This window comes from Sciurus carolinensis, chromosome 14, assembly GCF_902686445.1.
Source record: "Sciurus carolinensis chromosome 14, mSciCar1.2, whole genome shotgun sequence".
Classification (NCBI taxonomy): domain Eukaryota; kingdom Metazoa; phylum Chordata; class Mammalia; order Rodentia; family Sciuridae; genus Sciurus; species Sciurus carolinensis.
The window spans coordinates 84371169-84399124 of NC_062226.1; the positions used below are offsets into that span (position 1 = coordinate 84371169).

The 27956-nt window shown below is 34.2% G+C and overlaps 1 protein-coding gene across 6 annotated transcripts in view; it reads right to left on the reverse strand.

The window, feature by feature from the left end:
* Window positions 1-27956, reverse strand: part of Kif27 (kinesin family member 27) — an 81567-nt gene that overhangs the window by 4048 nt on the left and 49563 nt on the right. For all 6 annotated transcript variants that reach the window (XM_047525704.1, XM_047525703.1, XM_047525699.1 and 3 more), the window contains 7 exons: window positions 27235-27432; window positions 21154-21267; window positions 20444-20620; window positions 16108-16323; window positions 9928-10134; window positions 8011-8209; window positions 5653-5817 (listed from right to left, as the gene is read on the reverse strand). In XM_047525704.1, coding sequence (XP_047381660.1) covers window positions 5653-5817; window positions 8011-8209; window positions 9928-10134; window positions 16108-16323; window positions 20444-20620; window positions 21154-21267; window positions 27235-27432 — 1276 coding nt within the window. The remainder of the gene's footprint in view (window positions 1-5652; window positions 5818-8010; window positions 8210-9927; window positions 10135-16107; window positions 16324-20443; window positions 20621-21153; window positions 21268-27234; window positions 27433-27956) is intronic.

Here is a 27956-nt window from a genome sequence, read left to right on the forward strand (position 1 = left end):
CAGATCCAAATTCACAATAAGGGCTGGAGGTGCTAGGGAAGAATAGAGTTACTTTAAATAGAGGGGAGTGAAGGGAGGGGAAGGGATATAGGGGTAGGGAGGATAGTAGACATTATTGCCCTATGTACATATATACTACATGACCGGTGGGATTTTACATCATGTACAACCAGAAAAAGGAGAAATTATACTCCATTTATGTATGATGTATCATAGTGCATTCTACTGTCAAGCATAACTAATTAAAACCAAAAAAAAGAAGTGAAGAGATCAAAGCTTAGAAATCCTCAAATCATAACGTCTAACATCAAAGACAAAACTTGCTTAAGAGAAATCCATATAGCTACTAAACCTAATATGATGAAAAATGCCAACTTTAACATATAATACATACTAAATATGCTAATAGTACTGTGAAGACAAAGTTGCAACCCCCAAATCAAATCTGATCCCCAGATACATTTTATTTGGTCTCTAATGTTAATAATTCTTGACCCAAAATTTAAAAATTATAGTTTTATGAAAAAATATAGATTTTCAACTTTTCTACAAAAATTAGAAGAGCTAGCAATTTCTGCATAGCAACAGCAGCTGGAGAATTGCCTCTTGCCCATTTAGATGACAACTGTAAACCCTCTAACTCAATTTGACTTCCTGATTCCTATAGGCATTCTAGCTTGTAACCTTGGCCTTAAAACATTATTGATTTTTTAGGTTTTGAAATCCCTCAAAAACAAAAAAAAAACTTGAACTAATAAATGACATAGATCCTCACATGGAACTGGAGCAGATAACAAGTTGATCATTGATAGTGGCTCCCAAACTTTTTTGCACATTAGAGTTATCAGGAAGCTTTTAAAAATTCTGCTGCCCAACTCACAGTGTCTGGTGGAGAGAGGCAGGCATCTTACTTATAAAGATCATATGTGAAAGAGCAGAAATGGGCTCACTGCTGAGGTTCACTCTCATGCTCACTTGGATTCTTCATAATAGGAAGTTTCCCACTTGCAGAATTTTACAATTGAAGAAACAAACTAGGGAAAGATTAATTTGCCCAAGGTCACACAACTAGTAAAACAAGTTAAAATTCCAGGGCCCAGGGGTATAGGTTGAAGGTAGAGCACGCTAGGCAAGTGCTAGCATGCTTTGAGGCTCAGGGTTTGATTCCCAGTACCACCAAAAAAAAAAAAAAAAAAAAGACAAACGACAAAAAAAAAGAAGTTAGGATTTATTATCTTATATATAGTTTGATAGTGATTTAAAAAACAGATATAAGAATGGTTTTAAATACTTAAGTGGAAGTTGAAATATTGAGTGTTCATATAAAATTTTATCCTCAAAGTATGTCAGAACATATTAACACCTTAACAGAGGCATGACCAATAAGTGACTGAGATATTTTACTTAAAACTAATTTTTCTGCTGTTTGAAAAATTCCAAGAAAAATTCAAAGAAGATAAATATAAATCTCATAGGCAGACAACAGAAAGACTACCATTAAAATCAGTGAACTAAAAGCAGGGTACAATAGCGCATGCCTGTAGTTCCAGCTACTCTAGAGACTGAGGCAATTAGAGTAATTACTTAAGCCCACAAGTTTAAGGCCAGGTTGGACAATATAGCAAGAGTATGTCTCAAAAAAAAAAAAAAAAATACAAAAAAGATATTCTAGGAAACTCAGAATTTGAAAAATTTAAACTGCTATATATTACAATTCAAATAAACATTTAATGTTATAATATTAAAAGTAGTATCTTAGGCTATAACAAGCTATATAAAAATAGTTTCAGTTATATTAAGGATATAGCTTATGTTATATCCTATTTTTAAAAACATGATGAAAATAAAATAATTATGCTAAAATGTAGGTAGGTTTATGGATGATTTGTTTTCTGCTTTTTTCCTGTATTTTCAAAAATTCCTATAATGATAGTATATTACTTGTTGTAGCCAAAAATAGTATTTAAAATGTTTCTAGGAAGAATGGCAAATTAACTGAAATAATATGTTCAACATTATTATCAAGACTAGACATCTTGGACAAGTTGGTCATATAGGTGCATCTCCCCAAGATTATTAACTTTATTTTAGCTTTTTGTTTCCTTAAAAAACAGAATGAGAATCAAGGTTTCTCAATCTGTGTACCACCATACCATACTGCCATTTAAATAAAAAACGTCTAGTAGACTCAGTAGTATAAACACAGGCCATTTATAAGCCAGAAGTCTAATTTCAGGTATCTCAAAATTGAAAGTGGGAAGGGGTGGGGGATATAGCTCAGTTGGTAAGGACCTGGGTTCAATCCCCAGCACCAAGGGAAAAAAAAAAAATTGAAAGTGGGGGCTGGTGCTATGGCTCAGTGGTGGAGCACTTACCTAGCAAGCCTGATGCTCTGGGTTTGATCCTCAGCACCACATAAAAATAAATAAATAAAATAAAGGTATTGTGTTCATCCGTAAGTAAAAATATATATATTTTAAAAAAACTGAAAGTGGGCAAGGTGTTTTTTGTTTTGTATTAGTGCTGGGAATTGAACCCAGGGCCTTGTACATGATAAGCACCTTGTATATAACTTACCACTTAGCTATGAAGTGGGTTTTTAAAAAAAAAAGGCTAAAATGGTTTTATGTTCATTGCTTTCTCTTTCTTACTTAATATCTGTTTACTTTATTTTAAAAAGTTTTTTTCAGTACTGGAGACTGAATCCGGGGGTGCTCTACCTCTGAACTACATCCCCAGCCCCTTTTTAAAATTTTATTTTAAGACAGGGTTTTGCTAAATTGCCCAGGTGAGCCTGGAACTTGCAATCCTCCTATCTCAGTCTTCCAGGAACCTGGGATTACAGGCATGTGCACCTAGCACTTTTTCATTTTTTGCAAGTAATCTTTCAAGTAAAAGTTTCAGCTACATATTACAGGCATTGTTTTATGTAATGAGTTGTATAAATAAGCACTTCTGTACTACTACACTAAGAATCAGAAAGTTTAGTCTCCTTGGCAGAATTTGTATATTTTTATCACTTCTCTTTCCCTCTCTCCCTGTCCCTCCCTCTCTCTCTCTGTCTCTCTCTCTCTCTCTCTCTCTAGTACCAGGGACTAAACCCAGGGGTGCTAAACTATTGAAACACATTCCTAGCCCCTTTTATTTTTTATGTTGAGACAAGGTCTTGCCAAGATGCTAAAGCGGGCCTCGAACTTGTGATCCTCCTGCCTCAGCCTCCCAAACTGCTGGGATTACAGGCGTGTGCCACCACATACAGCTTGTGTCACATTTCTATTCTGAGACAAATTTTATCCTAGAATACAGGATCAAGAGTTGGAAGATGAGGGATCTTAGACTATGTTCTAATTACTGTTCTGTTCATGGGTCACTTGGCCTCTCTGTGCTTCAATTTCCTCATCAAAAAATGGGTTAATAGCTGGACTTGGTGCCACATGCCTATAATCTCCAGCAATTCAGGAGGCTGAGGTAGGAGGACCTCAAGTTGAAGCCCAGCCTCAGGAACTTAGTGAGACTCTGTCTCAAAATAAAAAATAAAAAGGGCTGTGAATGTAGCTCAGTGGTAGAGCCCCCTGGATCCCCAATCCCACGTACCACTGGAAAAAAAATTGATTGTTAGCAGATACTGGCATGGCCTAACCTGAGCTGAAGGATTAAATAAAACTATTTGTGAAAATGTCTGTACATGAGAAATATTATAAATAAAAGGTAGAATTAGACCTACCCTTCTAAAATATTACTGATTTTTAACTCTTTAAACTATGTTAATTCTGCTTCTATTACCTATTTAGCATATATCTTTGCACATAATTTTTTCACTGAACCCATCTTGTCTTTAAGCAATTTCATTTAAAGGTACAAATTAGGTATATTACTGAAAGGTTTTGTTTTAGTTTTACTTTTTAATGTTTTTATTAGTGCATTATAATTATACATAATAGTGGGGCTCATTGTGTCATACTCATATATGCCTACAACATAATTTGTCCAATTAATTCCCCAGTATTTCCCTTTCCTCTTCTCCTCTTCCTAAAAGGTTTTAAAGCCAACTTTTCATAAACCATACTTAAATTGTTAGAATACCCTCCAAAGCAAAGAGTATTTCTTTTATAAAATATAGGCATGAGGCCCTGGGTTGATCCCCAGCACTGCAAAGAGAAAAAGAAAAAGAAAAATCCCCATGAAGTGTATTTATATCTAATCCAGTTGAAATTAGAAAATTCACAAATTGTTAACATTTTTACTTACAACTTCGTTATGAAAAACTTGTACAGCTATAGAAATTAATGATTTTTAAAATACCTTATTTTATAAATATTGACTCCTCCTTCATTTTGCCGACTTACAGGTATATTTTAACCATACCAATACATATTACCTTCATTATACTTTTATTTTTGAGGAGTATTTTTGTCATGTTTGATCATTTCATTTATGAAGGTGCTAATTCTACATATCTATATATAGTTATGCAAGGAAACATCTTTGTTTCAACAATGGATTTATTATATTTTTTAATTTTCAGAGGCGAGGATATAAAAGACTTGATTTATCTTAGAAATACACACACACCCTTTCACCTTTACTTTTTGTATTATCCACTGTACACATTTTTTAATGATAATCAGAAGGCTTAATTTACTATAAAATAGGAAAATGACAACCATCTTAAATTACAGGGTTAATTTAAGGATTAAATGAATTAAGAACTACAAATACTGGCACATGACAATAAATGATTGAGGTGGCACATTCCTGTAATCCCAGTGGCTCAGGAGGCTGAGGCAGGAGGATCTCAAGTTCAAAGCCAGCCTCAAGAACTTATCAAGACCCTAAGCAACTTAGTGAGACCTTGTGTCTAAATTAAATATAAAAAGGGCTGGGGATATGGCTCAGTAGTTAAGCACCTTCAGTTCCCAGTACCAAAAAAAAAGAAAGAAAGAAAGAAAATTGCTTCCTACAGTTTTAAAAGGTATCATTTTAGTTTTAGTTTAGTTTACAGGGCCTGTGTTGGATCCCCAGCATTGCAAAGAAAAAAAGCCTATATAGTTTCGTTTATACAGGACTTTGCATTTTACATTTTCAAAATATTTTAGTCAGCTGCACTCCTCAACTATTAAGAAAAATAAGGAGTCTGTAGTGGCAATATTCAAACAGTTCTTGAAGTAAAATGAGTAGTTATTCAGGTAACATTTACTTTGTAATTGATAACTGTATTCAGAGATTCATGAATCCATTAAACTAAAATTAACCCCAGCATTTACACTACACAAGATTATTTGTAGCAACCTTTATTTGGAGTTAATATATCCCTTTGAAATAATACTTCATTTGGCCATATCATACTTCTAATTTTCAAGTGTGATCTAAATATTCTCCATGATGAATAAACCTTTAATTGCTAAAAAAAATAAATTTTAAAAATGACTGTTTCCTTAAAAAATATGTATGTGTTCTTTCATTCAGTCATTCACTTTTCATGGGGGTCTGTCTTACACATAGGTGAAACAATTAGTTTTGTGCAGAGAGACAGAGAAGTTAAATGTTTCATCCTACATAACCCAGTCACTGAAAATCAGGCATTGATTTTTCTCTAGCACTGAAAACCAATGCTAGAGAAATGGTGTTAGCATGACAAGTAACACGTCTTACGTTCTGACAATGCTAGTTGCCACTGAAATGCTTCCCGTGTCAGTTCTTTAAGTTTCTTCTTAAGATCCCTGCTGGTTTTCTTATAGAAATAAAGATCTTTTTCCAATTGCTGGATTTTATCTTCATATGTTTTGAAAGTTTCTATAATGCCTTCTCCATCTTGTTCTATAAAGCAAAAATTTGCAGTTAAACTTGGGTTTTAAATAAACAATTCAAAATTATGTTTTAACATAGCCCCACACTATCTTTGAAGGGTCACAAGTATCTTATACACATGTATCTGTTACTTGAATGGATTTGTTTTCTGCTACAATTTGGATTCTTTAGCACACAATGTTTTTCAAAAGATTGAGTCCTTAATCATTTTCTCCACCCTACAGCCACTACATGTTTATGACTCAGCCTTTTTTTTGCAGTTGCTATTAATAAGACTTATCCCTAGAACAGCAGAAGTAGGTAATTCCTATAAAAAGTTCATTTTTGGAACACTGTCCATCACCTGTATTAATATCTTAAAATTTATATCAGGAACTGTGGTCATTTGGGAAGTCATAAGCCTAGGGTTCAAAGGTCAAAGAAACATAGAGCCAGAAAAACCCACAAAAAAATAAAAAATATTAAAAGGGACTAGAGAAAGATAAAATTACAAAAGAAAACATCACAGGAAAAGAAGAAAGTAAATAGCCAGCATAAATTCTTGTTTATGTCAATATATAATTAAAGCTTCTAATTAATATTGTGAACACCTAACACTGTTCTAGAACAGGAAAATCCAGTATACTGACTTTCAGAAGATAAATACTTTTGGACCTACTCAGGAGACGTATTTATAAAATGGTTCTCCTGGTTTGCCATTATCTTTTGTTATTATCAGCTGTTTTGTAAAATTTTATTTAAGTATATTTGTATAGATCAATCTATCTTATTTTAAAAACTACTTAATGACATCATAAATTGAATCCCCAGAAAGTAGGGCTGGGATGTAGCTCAATGATAGAGCACTTGCCTAGCATGCATGAGGCCCTGGGTTCATCCCCAGCACTGCAAGAGAGAAAAAGAAAAAAAAAAAATCCCCATGAAATATATTTATATCTAATCCAGTTGAAATTAGAAAATTCACAAATTGTTAACATTTTTACTTACAACTTTGTTATGAAAAACTTGTACAGCTATAGAAATGAATGATTTTTAAAATGTTCTCATTTAATTATGGTATGAGCCTTTGGTGTAAGACCCTCATCACTTTAAAATTCTCTAAACATCACTTTTAGAGACGTAACAACAGAACTGAACTAAGGTAAGAACAGCATATTTGAATGCAATCATGGTAGGATCCTGCCTATTAACCAGTTATAGAATTAATTTAGAGGTAAGTTGCCTCAACACTTATTCAAATGTTTTCTGATTTTCTTCTTCCTTAGGTTACTTCTTCCAGATCCCTTCTGACCCATTTTCAGCTGTGGATTTGTGAGACTCAAGATCAAGCAGCCTACACTGAAGCAGTAACATTATCATCTGGCAGTGATTTTGTTGCCCTGGCAGCTGTTTGTGTACTGGCCATATCCCAGGTAACGTGAAGCCCACTTGTTGTGATAGTTTTCTTTTCTTTTTCTTTTTGTTCTTTTTTTTGTACTGGGAATTGAACCCAGAGGCACTTAGTCATTGAGCCACATTCCCTGCCCTTTTTATTTTTTATTTTGAGGTAGGTTCTCACTAAGTTGCTTAAGGCCTTGCTAAGTTGCTGAGGCTGGTCTTGAACTTGTGATCTTCCTGCCTCGGCCTCCTGAGTTGATGAGATTACAGGTGTGCATCACTGTGCCTGGCTATGATAGCTTTCTTTCTGCATCCGAGATACAGATGCTCATTGAATTGTGTCCATCAATGGTAGTCTAGTTTTGACCTAGGATATAACCTTAATACATAAAATTTTACAATCAACTGAAAAGTACAAAAAATATAACTAGGAATGTGACAGAGCCTTATCACTTTATTTGTGAAAATAATTAAAGTATCAGAGTACTATATTCCTAGGAGATAGAAAAATTTCAATTCTACACTTAAAAGCCAGAGAAAATCTCCACATTTCCACATAAAAACTAAACCAACAGCCAACAGGACTGTAGTGGTTCTTTTGTGTGTGCCCTAAAGGGGCAGGCAGAAGGGATAGCATTCAAGCACGAATAACCTCATATCAATATTAGCTATCCAAAAACATGGTAACCAAAACATGAAAAGAGCAAAAATTTGTGTAGGTAGTAACTATTTATACATTTTGGGCTTTGAAGAGAAGTTCTGTCCCATTTTCCTTCTTTCATACTCCCCCATCATCTTTATACAACTGAGAAAAAGAGTAGTTACCTTTGAAATGACGTAATAGCAACTGCACCTTTTGCTCATGTTCCTTTTGTAGGAGGGTCAGTCTCCGGTCACACTGCAATTTCAGATGTTCCAATGCAGATTCCAACTCACGAACCATATTATCCCGTTCCAGAACCTTCATTTTAATTTCTTCATTCTGTAACTGTTGCTTACGTTCAGCTTCTCGCAAATTAACCACCTAACAAAGACATTTTTTTGACTTTTTGTGTTTGAGATAGCCTAACACAATAGATTAATCTACTTTTCTTTGATTACATAAAGATGAGCCTCTTTTTTTAAAACATATTTTTTATTTGTAGGTAGACACAGTACCTTCATTTTATGTGGTGCTGAGGATCAAACCCAGGGCCTCACATGCACTAGGCGAGCATACTACCACTGAGTCACAACCACAGCCCCAAAGATGAGCTTCTTTAATCTCCATAGTGTAAGTGCTTCGTAACATACTGGGTCCCTCAGCAACTACTTTATAACATACCCACAAAATAATCTAATAGTCTTTTAAATTTGTTGAAATTCTGAATTGGTAATACTTTCATTTTCAATATAATGTTACTCACCCCTTCAAAACTTCTTAATTCCCTACTTTAACTCCAAAATGGATGTTATAAGTGACAATTTTTAAACCATAAACACAGACATTCAGTTTCAGGTCTATATTTCATCTGTTATGTTCTTTGTTGATATGAAGTAAAAACACCTAAGACACGATGTGTCACAGAAGTTGTCAATAATCTATTGTTCCTCATCAGAAACAATACTCATTTCTACAAAGGATCAGAAAATCCACTGATCTTGGCTAGAGTATTTTGGGTAAGAACCCTTGCTTCATGGATAGCCTAGGATAGTCCTCCACCATTTTCAGCCCTCCAAACATGCAAAAATAGAATGCACTCTTATCAGTAACAATAGTTTAATATTGATTATCCAAAAAGTGATTTATGTAACATTTTCATTTTTTCATCTTTATTTCATATAATTAGAACTTATAAAAACTTCAATGTTTTATGTTCATCAACTATCTGATATTCCCATAAACTGAACAGACTGTTGAGAGCTGAGTTGTTTAGTTGTTTAACATGTCATACTATTTATTTATTTTTTATTTATTTATTTATTTTATTTATTTATTTATGCAGTTCTGGAGATTTGAACCAAGGGCCTTGTGCGTGATAGGCAAGTGCTCTACCACTGAGCTATATCCCCAGTCCTGTAATATGTATCTTTAAACGGTAAAGATATTAGAGAAATGATGTATATGGTTCTGAATGCTATGAAACATCTCTGGATCAGTAAACTGTTAAATTCATATAAAATATTTTAATTGATTTAAGCACATTCAGGTTAATAAAATCTATTTTTGTCTTTGCCACTGATGCACCACTTCATCTCCATTTCAACTCACACATTATTCGAGAAAGTACAGGTTTACCTTTCCCTATAGCAATGAAGGAATTAAAACTTGGAGAGCCCTTTATTTTTCAGGAATGATGCATAGCAACATCCAAATCTAGAACCAAGAAATAATAAGGAAGTTTGGTTTAAAACTATATCAAAGAGGCCTTCTATTGAAAGGCCCTACAACTATAAGCACCTCACAAAGGTATACTTACAATTTGGATAATCAAAAAGTTTCAGATGACAAAATTCATGACTATAAAGAGAAATCATGCTTAAATTTGTAATTACACCATCAAATCGTTAAGTCTTTCAGTCTCTTTAAAAATTCAACATAAGGGGCTGGGGAGATAGCTCAGTGGGTAGAGTGCTTGCCTTGTAAGCACAAGGCCCTGGGTTCGATCCCCAGCACCCAAAAAAAAAAAAAAAATCAACATAAATCTGAGGAGCATCTTGTCCCCTATTGATAAGATAAATACTGTTCTTCCAAAACAATACCTTATTAAAATATCTGAAAAGAATAGCTCTAATTTCAACAGGATTCAGGCAGGTTAATTTTTCTAAGACATTTGCTTCACTATGAGAGAGATTTTGGAGTGATGCTCTAAGCAAATTCTGGCGACTCTGGATACTTTCATTCTTGTATTCGATTGCAGCTTCCAAAGCTTCAATCCCTTCTTCAAGTTGGAAAAGAACATGTTCTTCCTAGATAAAATATAACAGAAATCACTCATTTAAAATGAAATACTAAAACCTGGACTTTGTCATCTAACTCAGATTTTACTATGCTATTTGAGTTTAATGGACATTACCACTCTTTTACTATATATTTTAATAAAATGTTTTGAGTTTTGTTATGCCATACAATACTATGTGTGTGTGCGTGTGTGTAAAACATATAATCATTGAGTCTTTATAATCAACCTTGCATAATAAAATGGAATTGTTTAGGTGAGTTCTGCAACATTCCAAGGTTATACAACAAATGCAAATCACCTAATCCAAGGAATAAGATGGAAGATCTTAGTCCACAGAATTAGCAGCACTGTCATCTTCCTCCACAATTCCTAAAGTGCATTTTACATGTATTGTCACTAGTGAGATCTAGAGACCCCTGCTGTCTCTCTAGACCTATTAAAATGATCTATTAAAATAATATACTGCTAGGAGAGAAATAAATATATTTAGAATAAAGTATTAAGAACTAGGAATAGTTGGGGATTAGCTCAGCGGTTCAGCACTTGCCTAGCATGTGCAAGGCCCTGAGTTCAATTCCCAGTTCTGAAAAAGAATTAGGAATCAGAGGAAAGTCTCTGGAGGGAGAACAAAAGTATGGCTTAAGAAAAGTACTAAAGATTTAAGGACATGAAACATTTCATAAGATGCCTATGAAATATTAAAAGGAAAAATCCAGGCATTAAAAATGGTGGCAGCATATATTTTTTCACATATCAGAGCTTTTCTTTGTAGGAAAAAAAAAAGATGACTCCCTCTCAAGAAAATTGTTCAGTTCTTTGAATTATCCAAATACAAGTTATTAGGGGTGGAGGGAATCCAAATTTCTGGTAGAAAATTATTTCAGTTTTGTGAGACCCAGATATGTTTCTGTATTCCTATACTTGTTGTAGAGATCAAATTCTATAAACTAAATTTCACGAGGGCAGATTGTCCCATCCATACTCGTATCCTTACTCTGAGCACAGTACCCTACCCTCATAGTTTAAACTCAGGAAGTGTCTACTGAATGACACTTAATGGAGAGGAAAAAATGTATTTTCATATATTTTGGCTTTTTTTTCCTACTCCACCTCTCAGCATCCCAAAAGAAAAAAATGTGTGTATTTCCGGTCTGTATTTTTGGAAATTCAAGAAATAGGTATGTAATAACCTAATATAGTGGGAGGTTGATAATACTTTTTTTTTTTAGTCATCAATGGACCTTTATTTTATTTATTTATATATGGTGCTGAGAATTGAACCCAGTGCCTCACACGTGCTTGGCAAGTGCTCTAATACTGCACTGCAACCCCAGCCCAGATAATACTTATTTATTTATTTATTTTTTAAATCTTCAGTTGTAGATGAACATAATGCCTTTATTTTTTTTACTTATTTTCATGTGGTGCTGAGGATCGAACCCAGTGCCTCACACGTGCTAGGCAAACACTCTACCACTGAGCTACAACCCCAGCCCGATAATACTTATTTTTAAAAGCCATTTTATAAACTCTTCCAGCAAAAAATTTCCAATATCCATTCTCTTTCTCTTGTAATCACTAACCATCAGGAATTTGATGATTTCATAACTGCTCTAAAAGGAACAAAATAATATTCACCTTTTTTAAGATGAAGAAAGAAAACTTTAAATAATGAGACATAACTTATGTACCTTTCAGAAACTATGAACTATGAGTGAATTATCCAAAGGATATATTTGACTTTTAAATTCATACTGTGATTATATTTTACCAAATACAAATGTTAAAAGCCTTTGCCTTTATACAAAGCTGAGGATAAATTAGTGCAAGTTTAGTTTCTAGTTTTGGAACTAAGTTAAGGAAATGCAGAGCTAATATAAAGTAGTATGACTACAGAAATGTGAGAGTACCACACTCCATTAAGACTGTAGCATGTAAGTGTTAATGGTTTTCTCTAACTCAGCAAAGGTGTAGGTTGGTAGGCAAGATAAATGACCATGAGAAACTGTTCTGGGATGAAAATGTACCATAACACAAACCACAAATTACTAAAGAGTTAACTTCACTTTACAAAGTACATTGCTTTTCAAACTTAAAGAACACTGAGGAGCCTGTTACAATACAAAATTCTGATTCAGTAGATCTGGGTGTGGACTGAGGATCTGCACTTCAAAGAGGCTCCCTCAGGTGACGCTGTTGCTGCTAGTCCGGGGACAAGCAACAAGGAGCTAAAGTAGTGGTCTCCAAACATTCTGGATCACACATGCCTATCAGCAGAAAACAAAACAAAAAGCTCACAAAAACTTGATAAGCACTGCATATATGTATCTTTCTCTATAAATTGAATATTCTAAGTGTAAAACATGGAATTAAATGTTTAAAAGATGAAATAAATATAATAGGTTCTTATATTTTTCTTCCCATATTCCATTTCTTAGTAGGTAACAAACAGCTCTTTACTATTAGAAAACCAGAGTTGCCAGGAGTGGTAGTGGTGCATGCCTGTAATCCCAGTTTAGGAGACTGAGGCAGGAGGATCTCAAATTCAAAGCCAGCTTTAGCAATTTAGTAAGGCCCTAAGCAACTCAGCAAGACCCTGTTTCTAAATAAAATTTTTTTTCCTTTTTTTTTTTTTTTTTTTTTTCGGTACTGGGGATTGAACCCAGGGGCCTTGTGCTTGCAAGGCAAGCACTCTACCAACTGAGCTATATCCCCAGCCCCTAAATAAAATATTTTTTATTAAAGGGCTGGGGATATGGCTCCGTGGTTAAGTGCCCCTGGGTTCAATCCCCAGTACCACAAAAAAAAAAAAAAAAAAAAAAAAAAAAAAAGGAAGAAAGAAAAAGAAAACTGGAGTTTATCCTGCCATCTGTGGCAACATGGATGGAACTAGAGGACATTAGGTGAAATAAGCCAAGGACAGAAAGATGAATACTGAATGTTCACATTCATTTGTGGAAACTGAAAAACTGATCATAAGAAATAGAACATTCAGTAACCAGTCACTATATGCTAGGAAGGGTATGTAGGATAGGGTTGATTAACAGATACCCAAATACAGTTAGATGGGGGAATTAGTTCTAATTTTCCTTAATACAGTATGATACCTAGCCTACAACAATTTATTACCCATAATTCGAAGGAAGAGATATGATATTATTTGAGGAGATGTAAATGCTAATTTTATTGATCTGATAATTGCATGGTGGATTTGTGTACTGAATTATAATACCATTCCACATAAATAAGAATAAATATATATCAAATAAAACAGAAAACTAGAGTTCATATATTCTTTTTTAAAATTTTAGTTTCTGGGGGCTGGGGAGATAGCTCAGTCGGTAGAGTGCTTGCCTTGCAAGCACAAAGCCCTGGGTTCGATCCCCAGCACCCAAAAAAAAAAAAAAAAAAAAAAATTTTAGTTTCTGAATTTCATCCAAAAAAAAGGGAAGTGATCTGTCCTTGTAACTTGTTGTTGGGTAATCCTCCATTAATACTGTGATCTATTAGTAAAGTAATACAATTAGAAAAAAAAAATTTAATTTATTGTAGAAAGAGAGAATAATTTTAAGCAAGTAGATAGCAAACCATTCCACCTAGATTTTAATGATGTCTTATGTAACTTTAGAATCTCATGTTTCTAGTTATCTGCTATTGATTATTCTATTTGGGAATATTAATCTTGATTTCAAATAGTGATGAGAGCAGAGTCAACTTCAGAGCTATACTAAGGAGAACAACCATGTGAGGGAAAGGTATACAGGAACTCACAAGACTAAGCGGAACCCCGACAATTGTGAGAGGCTCATTGTTCCCTCAAACTAATCTAGAGTGGCTGCTAATTACTTATAATGAATGGTGTTATATTTTCACCACATAGTAATAAATAGTTTTGTTATAGAGCTTCACAGGAAATAAAAGCCTCAATGTTTCTAGGTAACAGACTTCTATCCTTCTGCAAACATAATTTGCTTATTCTCTTCACTATGTCCTATTTAATAATGTTCTCTCTTATATCTCATAGTATGTGTCATGTTTTTTATAATCCAGCTCAAGATCCACCAAGACTGCCTTGATGCATCTTCTCACAAACCATCACTGCACTACTTTTCATAAATAATGTAATGAGGATAGCTTAACCACATTATCCATAACATGCTTTTTTATGTTCTTCGGAATTTAACATTTTCTTAGATTTCTACCTTGGGAGAGTTTTTCCTGTATTTATTATATTTCTATCTCTTTATGAATTTCTCAAGGGAAGCTGATACTTTTCTTGTTTCCTTCATAGGGCCTACTAGTAGTCATGAACTGGCAAAATTCCTTAAATACTTAATGTTTTGCTGCATACTTTGCTCTCATACTTTCAAATCTATGGCTCCAATTTAACAGCTTAGGAGGACAGCCGGGTTCTGTGAGCCTCTGCATAGCTACCCAAGGTAAGTTATAAAACAGGGCAGTAGAAGTAGATAATGTTCCTTCAGCTGCACTGAGCTCCCAATCAAGTTAGTCTTCAATTCCTTGCATCAATTCAGTGAAAAATAATCTAATTTCATGCTGTCCTTCCTCCTGTTTTCTTCTTCACTAGTCCCCTTAACTTCCTCTCTCTTGCCCCCAATCTAAAAACATGAAAAAAGTCAACAAAGCATGTAATTTCCAGCAACTTATATTCTTCTAATAATTTTCTCTTGCTTTGGTAATGGCAGGACATCAACAATAAATAACTGCAGAGGGCTGGTGTTGTGGCTCAGTGGTAGAGCACATGTGAGGGAACTGGGTTAGATCCTCACCACCACATAAAAATGAATACAGTATTGTGTCCATCTACAACTAAAAATACATTTAAAAAATAATTGCAGAGAAAATCCAGCCTCAAAAATTCACCTCTGTCTAATAAGTAAGGTACAGGGATCATTACCAGCTGAAATAAAGTTTTTAAAAAAGATATTAGTCTAGCCAGGTGTGGTGGCACATGCCTGTAATCCCAGCTATTTGAGAGACTGAGCCTTAGTGAGACCCTGTCTCAAAACAAAAAATTAAAAAAGGGTTGGGGATGGGCTGGGGATATAGCTCAGTTGGTAGAGTGTTTCCCTTGCAAGCACAAGGCCCTGGGTTTAAATCCCCCAGCACTGCTAAAAAAAAAAAAAAAAAAGGATTGGGGATGTAGTTGAGTAATAAAAATGCCCCTGGGTTCAATTCTCACAGTACTATTTAAAAAAAGATAATAAAATAAAATACAGACTGTGACAATTTGATAGCTAATGAATGAATCATCTTTCATATAATGTATTTTAAAAAAGGTGAGAGGAGCCATAATGTTCTCCTAAATGGAAACTACAGCAAAAGATATTTTACTAGGATTTGAATTTTGTGTGTCTATTTGTCTAGACATAGCGTGGAATATGCTCCCAAACATCAGGCCTTTCTCAACCAAGCTTCCATAGAAAAAAATTAACCTTTGTTTTTATTTTTATTTTTTAAAAATTTTTTACTGATGCATTATAATTAGATATATAATAGTGGGATTGATTACTTTTCTAATAGTGAGATTCACTGTTACGTATCTGTAAGAATTAACCCTTAATGTCCTACCATCATTTAGATTCATAGAGAGAAGGTAGGTGCACTTCTTAGAACAACTGAGAAAAGAGTCCCTCAAATTATGTTTTGTGTTCTGTGATTTTGGATGAAAAACCCCAGCTGAGAAGATCACACTCAAGGACAATACTAGTTTCCTAAAGCCTGGCAATGCCAGGAAAGGGCACATGCATGGAACGCTATGTAAGAACATCTGTCTCTTGTCAAGCATGATTTATGGTGCCAAACAGATGCCAGATGAACTTATTACAGCTGACAAAGTCTCAAGGAAGCAAAGTTTACCAGATTTATCATTTTTATGATTGTTTGACAGAGACCAAGGAAATCATCCAAGTCATTCATCATTATACAGCACCTCCAGTTCCAAACAATACTGACTTACTTCCGGTGATAGCACTCTACCATTTTTAACTTTTTCATCCACACTGTTTCTTCGACTCTGGAGCTGATCCTTTTCTTTCTGGAGGGCTTGAACTTGTTCTGAAATCTTTATTTTCTCCTCAGCTGAGCTGCTCTGGAGTTGAACACTCTTTTCACACAACTCTTGGTCCAACAAGTTCAGGCGACTTGATATTTTCAAACTATCTGTGTTTAAGGCCTAAAAGGACACAACCCACCAGATACCCCCCAAAACAGTTACTAGAAATACACACTATGTAGGAAATCCACTAAGTAGGAAAAATAGAGAAATTACTAGATGAATACATTTTTAGTTTTCCCGTTATTTTCTCCCATGGATTTTCTTTTGGAGGGTCATTTTCTAAAATCTTAAATTGAATGCCTTTTAAAAAAATGGATTTACTACCAAAAATACCTTGGCTAGGTTTTAACAGGTAGTATTTTTCTTTTTTTCATTATTTTCTAAATTGAACTTTTCTTCCTTGATCTGTTATATTGCAGAAGTTCTACAATTTCCTAGAGGTTGAGATTTGGTGTGTTTAAACATAAAATTTGTTTTTATTCTTCTTTCATTCTGATCAGAAAATATGGAGAAATCTGGTCAGATTTATGGAGATGTTCATTATAGCTTAATTCAAGAAAACTTGTAAAATATTTTTATTATAGTAATTATATGTATATACATACATATGTAAACATAGACACATATACTGCTGTCATATGGTTTATAATATATTACATAAAATTTATCATTTTAAAAAAGGAGTCCCCTGTCCCAACCTTTCACCTGTGGCCCACACCCCAGAAACAGCCTCCTTCAACCATTTTTAGCAGTTCTTCTGGTATTTATGTCCATATTTCTAAATAACATAAATTTGAGATATTGCCTACTATCTGTATATTATGGGATTTAGCACTCTTACACCTCCTCTTCTCTACTTCTTCTCCACCTTCATTTTCCCAATGTAAATTATATTAAAGCTTTGAGTTAAATCAATATTTAATTACCTCTTTATGATTTTGTGACTATCATTAACTTCATTATGAATTCATGGCTTCACAGTTGAACTAAATATTAAAATGATCATACTTCCATTTGATAAAATTTTTTGTACCTTATAACTAATTCTTCTCCAGTAAAAGCACAAAATTCCTCTCTATACTCTTTATTTGATCAAACTTATCAGGAAATCTTTTCAGACTACTCTTTTCCAGCAGCAATTTTCCTGGGGCCTCTATCCTCCTGATCTCCCCTTGGGAAGTATACTACCAGCATTTGGGGATTCAAGTAGGGATCAGGAAACGCATGTCTCAGAATTCATATGTAGACTTGCATTTATTTCCTGTTTGGAGTATTCTGATTGATTCTGAACCTCTGCTGTGCCTAGGTCAATCTTCAGAAAATAAATCATCTTGTCCTAGGTCAAAAAAGAACACTTTCTTTGACTACACCCTGTTTCTATCCTATGCCTCATTTCTGCCTTATGAAAATCTTAGCCTGTTCATTTGAGTCTTTTTGATGTTATATGTGAATTATATTTCAATATAGTTGTTATTTTTTAAAAAAGCTAAAGCTAAAGGTTTGGCCCTCATTTGTGTTTTTCTCTATGTACTCTGCTCTGCAGCATCTTCTGTTCTACTAAGTCAATAACTACTTATCTATCTGCTTCCCATCACACAGACTTTTTTTTTAATCCTTGTTCTCTGGTACTCATCTACTCTCTTTACAGTTTTTTTCTGAATAACAGTTTTAATGAGATATAATTCACATGTCCTACTGTTCTCATCTATTTAATGTGTATAAATGTGTTTTATTAAATGCACAGTTTTGCAACCATAATCAATTTTAGCACATTTTCATCACCTCCTCCAAAAGAAACTCTATACCCATTAGTAGTCATTCCATTTCCTCCCCAATCCCTTACCTACCTAGGCAACCACTATTCTACTTTCTATCTCTATGAAATAGCCTATTCTGGATAACTGATATAAAATGATATTATGCAATGGTGGTCTATTATGACTGGTTTATTTCATCTACAGTGTGTTTTTAAGGTTCATTCATGTTGTAGCTGGCATTAGTGCTTAACTACTTTAAGTTGCCAAATAATAATCCACTATATGAATAGATCACAGACTGTTTATCCATTCATCAGATAATGAACATCTGTATTGTTTTCATTTTTTGGCCATTATGAATAATGTTGCTATGAACATTCACGTTAGAGCTTCTGTATGAACATAGGCTTTCATTTATCTTGTTTGTACATCTAGGAGTGGAATTTCTGGGTCACATATTACCTCTAATATTTAACCTTTTGAGGAACTACAGATGGTTATCCAAAGTACTTGTATCATTTTACAATCCTACCAGTACTGGATGATCTATTTTGAATTAAATTTGTAGATAATGTGAATATATTTCTCTTTCTGTTCTTTTAGTGGGTTAATGTGTATGTTGAGTTCATCTTGTTCCTTGTCTGAAATGCATATAATTAAGTCTCCTTTAAAAAAATTTTTTAGATGTAGATGGATACAATACCTTTATTTTATTTATTTATTTTTATGTGGTGCATAGGATTGAACCCAGTGCCTTACATGTGCTAGGCAAGCGCTCTACCACTGAGCTACAACCCCAGCCCTTATAATTAAGTCTTATAACTATTTCTAAAGATGTAATCTTTGTATTCCTTTTGTTCAGAAAACAATGCAACAGAGTAACAGTCACAAGTTTCTCTTCTGTTTCATTAAAGAATTTTCAAAAAGTCAATTTTGCTTTGCTTTATTGTGACTTTCATTTATTTATGCTTCCTACTTATCTCATTATGTTCTTGCTTCCTAAATATTACATCTCACTGAAAACAAAAAACAGATGTTTTCATTTATTTTTCTGTGTTACCAGGTAAACTTATGTTAGGGAAAATATTTTCTTTCTCCTTTAAAAATTTTCCTCCTCTTTTCATGCAGAACATATAAAGATTCAGGTAATTTTCTTCCATTACTCACCTGAGATTTAATTTGTTAATCTTTTGCTATTATTTTCATGTTTTGAGGGATAGATTTTACAACTTGACCCTGACAGCCAGGTTTAGCAAGTTACTTGGATATAGTACCAGCAAAGAGGCTGGGTGGAAGAGCCACCCCAATCCTGTGTTGAGTGGCCTGAGGCTAAAAGCTAATTCAACATAGACTGGGAAAGGGAGCACAAAGCAGAGGTAAGTACAGGTCCCCATTACTAACTGTTATATCAATGTGAAGAGGTCAAACACCACCATCAACTCATATCCTACTGGCCTAGATGCTCAAGTTTCATGAGTGTGAAGATTGACCCCAGACCCAAGACTGGCTTCATATATGGACAAGTCACCCTCTTTTATATATATGTATAGATTTTTTTAGTTGTCAATGAACCTTTTTAAAAATTCTTTTAGATGTTGACAGATCTTTATTTTACGCAAATATTTATATGTGGTGCTGAGAATGAGCCCCAGTGCCTCACACATAGTAGGCAAGTGCTCTACCACTGAGCCACAACTCTAGCCCAACACCTTCATTTGTAAATGCTGTGGTTAAAAATAAGTATCAACAGATCAAAAAATAGTTTCTGGTCCTTCTGCTTCCTCCACAATCATTTGAAGTTGAAACTGAGGCAAATTCATTATTAAAACTATTTATTTAAGTAGCTCATAAAATCCAAGTCCTGCAGGAAATATTTTTATAAAGGTTCCCAAATCTTTATAAACTAGAAAATAAATAAATCTTCATTATACAAAATCTTTCTTTTATAGGAACCCTGCAAAACTCTAACTTCGGGTAGTAATAACAACTAGAGATTTCAAGACTATTTTTCCAAATTTTCAAAGTTCGCTATCAAACATCAAATGGTATGATTTATTTAAAACACCCACTAAAATCACCAATAGAGATTACCAGGAACTGGGAGGAAAGGAAGTGGGGAGTTAGTTATTGCTTAATGGTTATAGAATTTCTGTTTGAGGGAATCAAGTTTTGGAAATAGTGGTGATGGTCCTACAACATTGTGGACGTAATTAATGCCACTACTATCAATGGTAAATTTCATGTTCAGTATTATTTTACCACAATAAAAAAGTCAATAATAAGTCACATTTTCAAATAACATTAAACATTTTGCTCCAAAATTGCAGTAGATTCTGGTGAAGGTCATTTGATAAGTAGTAGCAAAGTACACTGAAAATAAGGATAATTTATTTTAGTTTCCAACTTTACAATGGTATGGTTCACCTTTTAGAGAAAAAGAATCCTAGAACCAGAATCAAATAACAAATGAAATAGAATACCTGACTAGATCTCAACTTCTTATTTTCCAGGAGACTCTTCTCCTGTAGTAGGGCCTCCTTCTTAGAAACGATGGCTTCCCGTTTCTTTAAGTCTTCTTCCAGCTCTTCTAATACTTGGCGTTGGTTCAGAACTTTCTCTACTTCTTCATCTAACCATTTCTTTTGTTCATCCAATTTCTAGATTGAAATTACAAAGAAATGTTATCATTTATTTTTTCCTTTTGCCATAAAAATCACATGGTAAAAATGTAATTTCAGATTTGCTGAAACCTCTGAAATGAACATTGAAGACTGTCAGTAAACACATGTTCCTGTCTGAAACCCTAAGAAGTAAGTGGTTCTAGTTAACATGTTGCTGTACTGTTTTATAAGAAATTAAAAATTTATTCTCCAAACATCTTAAAAAGTCTGGGATATTTTAGCCTGACAAAGAAAGGGCTGACAAAATCCTTTACTTTTATTAAGAACACACTGGGAGTTGGGTGTGGTGGTGCACACCTGTAATTCCAGTGACTTGTGAGGCTGAAGCAGGAGGATCACAAGTTCGAGACCAGACTCAGCAACTTAGACCCTGTCTCAAAATAAAAATTTTAAAAAGGGCTGAGAAAAGGGTTAAGTGCCCCTGAGTTCAATCATTCCCAGTAACACGCACCCCACAACCGAAAAAGAAACTGAACTGAAACTAGAAACACTAAATAGAAATGACAAACCTGGAATTGGTCTATACTTCCAAAAGAACCTTTTCTTCTTTTCAAGTGAAATGCATCAAGGTCCTCAATTTTCAGTTTTAGACTTTCTTCCTGTTCTGTTTTTAACTGTAGTTCCTGTAAAGAAAAAATATTTTTTAAAACCTCATCACTTTTACTACCTGACTATCATTAAATATGCAGACAATAATTTTTTTCTTTTGATGCTGGGGCTTGAACCCAGAATCTTGCACATGCTTACGTACACACACTCCCACTGAGATACACCCCAGCCCAAGAATGATATTATTAGGATTTACTTTCCTGGTTGCAAAAGGAGAGAAAATGAGCTCGTGAGGCTATTTGAAAGAAAATAATTTTAACTTTTAAACACACACTAATGTCTGGAGCAACATGTAGGAGAGAGAACTAGACCTACTGCAATATACTTTTAAAGGTTATGTGGATGACTAGGAATAGTATGTGGATGACTAGGAATAATAGAGATTCAACTCCAAGTATAAGGTGCGGTTATTTAAGGTGGCTTTCTTTCAACATCCTGAAGTTGCTGGGACTATGATAGGGGTTAAGTGAACCTAGGGCTAGGGAGGAGGAACTGATGGTTGACAAAGAGGGGAAGGCAAATTCACTCATGGTACAACTCAGATGGGCACAGAAAGTTTCTTTATTTAGTCTCTAGCAGACTTGTCTTCTTTGTGAGCGCCAGCCCCCCCCATTCTTGTCATGATAATTGCTGGAAATGTAGTGGGGACTAACCAAATGTCCTGTTTGTTCAAACCTTTTCCTGAAAATGTAAACATTTCCTTTAAATAATTCTTAGGTCTCTTGAATAAGAATGCCCAGTCCCTTAACTTCTTCCTCCCTGTGCTTCTCTCATCAAGATGGCATCTAGTATATGTGGTAGCTGACTATAGATTTCTTTGATTGCATCCCCTAGAGTTGAGGCATGTGCCTGGCTGGAATCTGCTCTCCTTTGTTCACCTTAACCCTACCTAACCTGCTGGGCCTGATGATTAAACATGGATTTAGAGAGCACTAAGTCTTATTTAAGGCATAACCTATGAGACACAAAGAGCTGAAACCCAAACACCACAAGATTGACAGGAAGGCCTAATCCTCACAATGAACGACTTTGACAAAGAACCTAGGTTGTTGGCAGCAGAAATAGAACCTGGACTGATATTTGGAAGATGCACCACACACACACACACACAAAAGATACATTCTACAGCACGGACTCAAGGATATAAGTCCAATGGATGTGAGTCATAAGGAAAAGGGAAGAGACAATGATCATTCCTAAATTCCTTTTATCCAACTGAATGGATTATATATAACGAAAAGCATATTAAAGAGCTACAGTGTATCCCCATGAAGGGGGCAGGGAAGGGGAACAGTGAGGTGATAAGGAAAATTATTTATTCCTCTATAAAACAACTTAGTGAAGATGCTGATGATTGGATATATGAATCTGGAGCTCAAAGGATAGAGCTGGGATTAAGATTTGAATTGAGAGTTGTCAGAGTTTAACTGTAGCCATGGAAAAAGATGAAGTCAGAGCACAGAAGATAAGAGGACATAGGCATCCTATTGATGGAATAGGATGAGCTAGCCAAGACAAAGAACAAGTAGTAAGTAAGAAGCAAAAATAAGGAGAATAAAATGTCACAAGGGGGAGAAAATATTTTAAGACGGAGGGAGTGGTGAAAACTGTACTGGATGGAACTGAGTGTTAAGATAAGGGATTTATACTTAAATATCACACTGTACCCCATAAATGTGTACAATTATCAAGTATCAATTTTAAAATTTTAATACTTTTTGTGGTACTGGGGACTGAACCCAGGGGCGCTTCCCTCTGAGCTACAACCCTAGTCCTTTTGCTTTTTATTTTGAGACAGGGTCTAAGTTGCTTAAGGCCTCACTAATTTGCTGAAGCTGGCCTTGAACATGTGATCCTCCTGCCTCAGTCACCTGAGCTGCTGAGATTGCAGTCATGTGCCACCACACCCAGAACAATTTTAATGTATTAAAAAAATAAGAATTTTATTAGTGAACTTCTCAAGAGTTTTAAAGTGGATAATAGGGCCAGAACCAGACTGGACAGCATAAGAGAATGGGAATAAAAGAAACAGAAACAAATGCACTCAACTTATCTAAGAAGTTTGGTTATGAATGGTAGATGAGAGAGAAAATACTTGAGGCAAAAACACAAAGAAGGATGATTTTAGGATGACAAAAATCTAAGATGTTAAAGACAAAACAGGAGAAAAGGAAAAGTTGCAAATATAAGACAAAAAAGAATTTTAAAAAAGCACATTTGTATTGTCTGAATATAAATACTCAATAAATATTATCTGTTGTTATAGTTGTTAAAAAGAATGATTAAAGGACATTTAAAACAACTTCATTTTTAATATCATCTAAAAGAATTCAATATCTGGGAAAATTTAGCCAATGAGTTAAAAGATTAGTATATAAAAATTATAAGACATTGCTAAAATTTTTTAAAGACCTAAATAAATGGAAAGACATCCATACTCCTACATAGGAAGACTTGATATTGTCAAGATACCAATACTACTCAGAGCAATCTAGAGATCTAATGCAATTTCTATCAAAATTCCAATAGCCTTTGTTGCAGAAATGGAAAAAACTGACCCTCAAATTCATATGAAATTGAAGAGGACTCAAAATATCTTGAAAAAGAAGAGCAAAGATGGGGGGCTAGGGTAGTAGTAGCTCAGTGATAGAGCGCTTGCCTAGCATGTGCGAGGCACTGGGTTCAATTCTGAGCACCACATAAAGATAAATAAAATAAAGGTATTATGTCTATCTACAACTAAAAAAATAAACATTTAAAAAAGAAGAGCAAAGATTGAGGACTTACTTCTCAATTTCAAAACTTACTATAAAGCTTTAGTAATAAGCAAAATAGTTTGGTACTAGTATGAGCACAGAAATATGGACCAATGGAATACTACTGAGAGTTTAGAAAGCATATATCTATGGCCAATTGATTTTTAAAAAATAAAAATTGAGAGTTTTCAGAGTTTAACTGACAACTGTACACAGGGTATACAACATGATGTACACATATACATAGTGAAATGATTACTGGAGGCAATCTAATTAACAAATCCATCTCCCCACATATTTACAGTTTTGCTTTTTTGTTATGAGAGCACCTGAAATGTACTCTGCAAATTTTCAGTGTAAAATATACATTGGTTAGTATTTTTAACCACAGGCATATCAAGCTAATGTTAAATATCTTGACTTAACCTAGATAACTAGATAACTAGAACTTTGTACTCTACCAACATCTTCCCATTTCCCAAGTAAACTTATTTTTGATGAGTGTGTAGGGACCATTTGAAAGGGAAAATATAGTGTCTTCACCAGATGGTACTGGTACAACTGGAGTTCCACATGCAAAAAAATGAACCCCTACTTCATACCATATACAAAAACTGACCCAAAGTAGATAAACAACCTCATTATCAAGTTAGTCATAAAACTCTTAGAAGAAAATGTAGGAGTAAATCTCCATGATCTTGAATTTGGCAAGGAATTCTTAGATATGACACCAAAAACACAAGCACAGTGAGCTGGGTACAGTGGCACACACCTGTAATCCCGGCAATTTGGGAGACTGAGGCAGGAGAATTGTAAATTCAAGGTCAACTTGGGCAATTTAGTGAGACCCTGTCTCAAAGGAAAAAAGGAAAAAGATAAAAGGGCTGGGGATAGAGCTCAGTAGTGAAGTGCCCCACATTCAAGTAATGCCAAAAAAAAAGTTTAACCCCAACCTATAGAATATAAAAAGAAGATAGTGGACTGAGACAGATATTATTACCCTATGTATATGTATGATTACAGGAATGGTGTGAATCTACATTATGTACACCCATAGAAATTAAAAGTTGTACCCCATTTGTGTACAATGAATCAAAATGCATTCTATAAAAATATAAATAAATAAATAATAAATTAAAATTAAAAAGAATGGGAAAAATATTTGGAAATGATGTATCTAACAGGATTTAATGTCCAGAATATAAGAATTCCTACAACTTAACAACAAAGGCAAACAGCCCAATTAAAAAGTAGACTAAAGATATGAGCAGACATTTCTCTAAAGAAGATAAATAGATGGCCAACAACCAAAGAAAAGATGCTCTACATTACTAGTCATTAGGAAAGTATAAATCAAAATCACAGTAAAATAACTACTTCATTCATAGTTGGATGACTATAGAAAAAAAATGAAAGAAAATAAGTGTTGGTGACAATAGGGAGAATTCAGAACATTCATATATTGCTGGTGGGAATGTAAAATGCTGCTGCTGCTGTGGAAAATCACTGGCAGTTTGCCAAATAGCTAAACACAGGGTTTCCATATGATCCAGAAATTCTACTCCTAGGTATCTATCCAGAAACTGAAAGCAGGTGCTCAGTTATGTGTATAACAATGTTCATAGTAGCATTATTCATAATAGCCAAAAGGTAGAAACAATACAATGTGTCCATTGATGTATTAATGGATGAACAAAATGTGGTATATCCACATAATTAACTTTTAAATTTTTTTATGTTGCCCAGGCTGACTTCAAACTCTTGAGCTCAAGATATCCTCCTGCCTCCTCAGTCTCCTGAGTAGCTGGGACTATAGGCGTGCACCACTGTACCTAGCTTTGCAAAGGAATATTATTTGACCATAAAAAGAAATGAAGTTCTGATACATGCTACAACATGGAATAAAAACACACTAAGTGAAATAAGCCAGATAGAGACGTACATATAGTATATGATTACACTGATCTAGAAAGAGCAAATTCACAGAGACAAAAAGTACAAGTTTTCAGGGGCTGGAGAAAGACAAGTATGGGGGGTTATTGCTAAATGGTTACAGAATCTCTCTTTGAGGTGATGAAAAGTTTTGGAAAAAGGTAAGGTGATGGCTGCACAACATTGTGAATATAATTAATGCCAATGAATTGTACATTTAAAATGATAAATTTATGTTATATATATTTTACCAAAGCTTATAAAAACTAATAATGTATGGCATATGAATTATGTCTCAATAAAGTTGCTTTTTAAAAAGGAATAAGTAAATGTTCTTTAAGTTTCCTTCCATAAGTAGATTTTGTGACTTTTTTTATGGCATGAAAATAGGATATATCCAATCTTAAAAATCTAACAAATATGAGGAGTGTTGCTAATGGGGAAGGTTATACATGTATGGAGTCAGGGGAAATCTTCCTCTCAATTTTACTGAGAATCTAAAACTGCTCTAAAAAAATTAAAGTCTTAATTTTTAAAAAATCTAAGAAATCTCCAATTATATTTTAAGCCTTAGATTCTGTTCACTATTTCAACAGAATAGTGTGTAACACACAGTGCTAGGTAAGTGTTTGTTGTTATGATGATGATGATGATCATTATCTTTTTCAAAAAAGCCCTGTAAGTCAAGCATGATTAAGGCCATTTTAGATAAGATTAAAAGACTCAGAGAGGGTGAGTGATTTTCTCAATAAAGCCCTCAGCCAGGGACTGAGAGAGCTGGGATTTGAACCTGATGCTAATCTGACTCCAGAGCCCAGGTTAACACCCCAAGTTATCCATTCTATGGAACTACTGGGCATACAGGTCTGACCACTCTTTTGCTCACTATGAATGAAATGGTACCATTTTACCTGGTACTTTTTTCCACGTAGCCACATGGACAATGCAAATACATGTCAAAGCACTGAAAATGCGAAATCTTATTCAAATGATATTACTTAGAAAGCTTTATAAATTTATGGTTTTGACAGCCTCAACTAAAGATCCTACTAAGAGAAATTTTGTCACTGTACCTTCTTTTGTGAAGTCAAAGCCTTCAAGACAGTACTCAGAATTCAATAAATAGGTTTTACTATGTAGATGAACAAAGCTTTAAAGTGAATAAGGACAGCAGTGAAGGGCAGGTCAAGGATAGACACTTCACAAGCCAACTGAATCAAGACCTTGGCTTCGTTAGCTCTGAGCCGTTTAACATTTCATATTACACTTAGCAGGAATGTATGACAATATTACTTTGATTTTTTGTTGATCCCGCTTAATTTCTGCATCCAGTTGCTTCTTTTTTTCATTTTCTTCTCGAAGTCTTTTTTGCAGCTGTACCTTTTGATATTTCATGTGATCTACATTCTGTTCTAGTTCATTAGCACGTTTCTCATTTTGGATTGTCAGTGATGCCAATTTCTTACTGTCCTGTTGCTTCTTCTGTAAGATCTGGGATAATACAGAATATTTCAAAATGAAAAAGTACATCTCTCACATTCCTCAACAAAACTTAAATCTTTTCATTCACTAGTAATGGCAGCCATTTTGCCTAGATTTTCATTTATTTTTGGTAGGTTCACAATTGTTTACTCTTCTACAATTCTAAATTTGCAATTGAGGAAATCATCATAATTTTCATAAGATATATTAACAATTAAAGAATGATGAGACTTCCTGATGCTGACCACCAAAGCAAAAGGGACCTTTCTTTTTTATTAACAATAATTTTATTAACCTTATTAATAAGAATTTTAATTTAAAAAATATATGTACATCGTAAAAATTAAAACTGAATTTATATTTTAAAAGATTCTCTCTTGTCTCAGACCCCTCACCTACTTTCCTGCTCCCTGCTACAAAATTACTAGTTAATTTAATATTCTTCCAGAAATAATTTACACATATGTGTACAAATAGTTTTGTGTGTAAACTACATAGACTATTCTCCATCTCCCTTTTTTTCTATTTATCTT